The sequence below is a fragment of the Colobus angolensis genome, unplaced genomic scaffold, assembly GCF_000951035.1.
Source record: "Colobus angolensis palliatus isolate OR3802 unplaced genomic scaffold, Cang.pa_1.0 Scaffold64, whole genome shotgun sequence".
Taxonomy (NCBI): domain Eukaryota; kingdom Metazoa; phylum Chordata; class Mammalia; order Primates; family Cercopithecidae; genus Colobus; species Colobus angolensis.
The window spans coordinates 230,155-232,472 of record NW_012120043.1 but is presented as its reverse complement, the minus strand read 5'-3'; the positions used below and the strand labels follow the sequence as shown (position 1 = coordinate 232,472).

At 54.1% G+C, this 2,318-nt stretch overlaps 1 protein-coding gene across 1 annotated transcript in view; it reads right to left on the bottom strand.

Annotated features, from left to right (window-relative positions):
- Nucleotides 1-949: 949 nt before the first annotated feature.
- Nucleotides 950-2,318, bottom strand: part of MADCAM1 (mucosal vascular addressin cell adhesion molecule 1) — an 11,855-nt gene continuing 10,486 nt past the window's right edge. The window contains exon 3 of the mRNA XM_011963968.1: nucleotides 950-1,565. Within this exon, the coding sequence (XP_011819358.1) occupies nucleotides 1,345-1,565 (221 nt within the window). The 3' untranslated portion in view covers nucleotides 950-1,344. The remainder of the gene's footprint in view (nucleotides 1,566-2,318) is intronic.

The window sequence follows — 2,318 nt, the reverse complement described above, 5'->3', positions numbered from 1 at the left end:
ACTGCTTTCAGGGAATCCTGGTTAAGCTTCTCGCCAGGGAGACCACTAAGCCCTGGCATTTTCCCGCCCCCGGCAGAGCTTGCTGGGTGCCGTCCCAGTCCCTCAGGGCCGTTGCGCTGGGCAGGGGGTAATGAGAGCTGTTTCGGGCGGGGGGCGGCGTTCCACCATCCTCCGACCACAGGAGTCTCTGGCGGGCAGACCAAATGCCCTTTGTCAAACGTAAAGTAGAGGTTCCTCTTCATACTATACTTTCCTCCCCATCTAATTAGGAATAAATAGTAACTTCTCTTGGAAGCAAAATGTACTCAAAGATCTGTGCTAACATTCTTCACTATCTGCTGGCTGTACTAAATCAATGTACTTTATGTTCTCAGTTGCCGCAACGTAGCCTAAATATCTGCCCTGGCATGCTTATCCTGGTCTGAGCGGGCATTAGGTCACAGCCTGTTCCTCTTCCTTATCTGAAGGTGTTTTCACCTTTCTCAGCATTCCACAAGTGACTTCTTCCTTCCTTTGTTCTCCTCTGCCTTTGCCTCTTTTACAAAGTTCTAAGTCGCTGGCCAATCGGAACAAATACGGAAGGTGAGGTTCTGTTCCAGCCAACAGAAACTGGACACAGAAGTAGGGTGGACGCGTCAGGTTAGAAACGACCCTGTCTCCTTTGTTCGGTGTCCTCTCGTGGCAAAACTGCTGGTGAGTGCACCCTTTATGCAGAAAGTAAAAGAATGGCCTTGCTGAGGAAATTAAATTTATGTTCAAGTGCTATTTCTTTACGGCACCGGGAACAAGCATTCCTGACACTTTATTCTCCAGCCCTGGACTGTGGGGTGAGGGAGATGGAGCCATCAGGGCGGGGCCCACAGTCAGCCCTCCTGCTGTCCGGAGCCCTCAGATCTCTCCTCTCCACGGAGTGGGTGTCAACTGAGAAAAATGACAAGTTTCTATCCTTTTAGGAGGTTTATTTGCTAAAGCCTCAGGAGGTCCTGACGACAGGGGCCCAGACAGGGGCCCAGGGTGGTCGGGGCACAGCTGGTTTTACGCATTTTAGGGAGACATGAGACATGAATCAATATACATAAGAAGTATGTTGGTTCCGTCCAGAAGGTCGGGGGTCACTCAAGGGGGGGGGGGGGGGTGCTTCCAGGTCACAGGTAGGTGAGATAAACGGTCGCCTTCTTTTGAGTTTCTGATGAGCCTTTCCAAAGGAGACGATCAGAATGTGAGTCCCTCTCTGCGAGCAGAGGGATGACTCTGAACAGAACGGGAGGCAGGTTGGCCCCGACCAGTTCTCAGCTTGAAGGGGTCCAAGCTATTTTCCCTTCACAAGGGGGAAGGGCCGGCCACTCAGGAGGGGCTACTCCCCACCTGGTCGGTCCCCCTTAATCCAGCCCAGGTCGACACCGGGGGCAGGAGCCTCAGAGAAGCTGGTGGGTGGGCACCGTCCTCAGCCAGGTGCCGGCAGCGTTTCCAGAGGTGATAGGTGAGCAAAGCCAGGAGCAGCAGTCCCAGCACCGCACTGCTGGCCCACAGAGCCGCGGGCAGCCGGTCACCCGCAGGTTTGGACGCTGGGGAGAGCAGGAGACGCCGGTCAGAGCCCTCCAGGCCTCTGCAGGCTTGGGAAGGGGAGTCCCTCAGAGGCTACACGAGCTTCCCAAGTTACCACATTCCCTGAGATTTCACAAAGGACTTTACCGTGACCCTTTCAAAATGCGCATAGCACCTTAGAGTTCAGAAATGGGCAGTCCAGGCCGGGCACGGAGGCTCACGCCTGAAATCCCAGCACTTTGGGAGGCCGAAGCGGGCGGATCATGAGGTCAGGAGTTCGAGACCAGCCTGACCATGGTGAAACCCTGTACCTCCTAAAAATATAAAAATTAGCCGGGCATGGTAACAGGTGCCTGTAATCCCCGCTACTCAGGAGGCTGAGGCAGGAGAATCACTTGAACCTGGGAGGCGGAGGTTGCAGTGAGCCGAGATCGCGCCACCGCACTCCAGCCTGGGCGACAGAGTGAGACTGTCACACGCACACACACAAAAGGGCAGTCCAGAGAGAGGACGGCTCATCACCACTGAGGGTGCTGAGCCTGCAATCTGCACTTTGAAGACTTACTTCAGGGAAAAAGGAGGAGTGTAATATATCTCCTTCATACCATTTTATACTGATTACCTGTTGAAATGATAATACTTGGCCGGGCGTGGTGGCTCAAGCCTGTAATCCCAGCACTTTGGGAGGCCGAGATGGGTGGATCACGAGGTCAGGAGATCGAGACCATCCTGGCTAACACGGTGAAACCCCCTCTCTACTGAAAAATACAAAA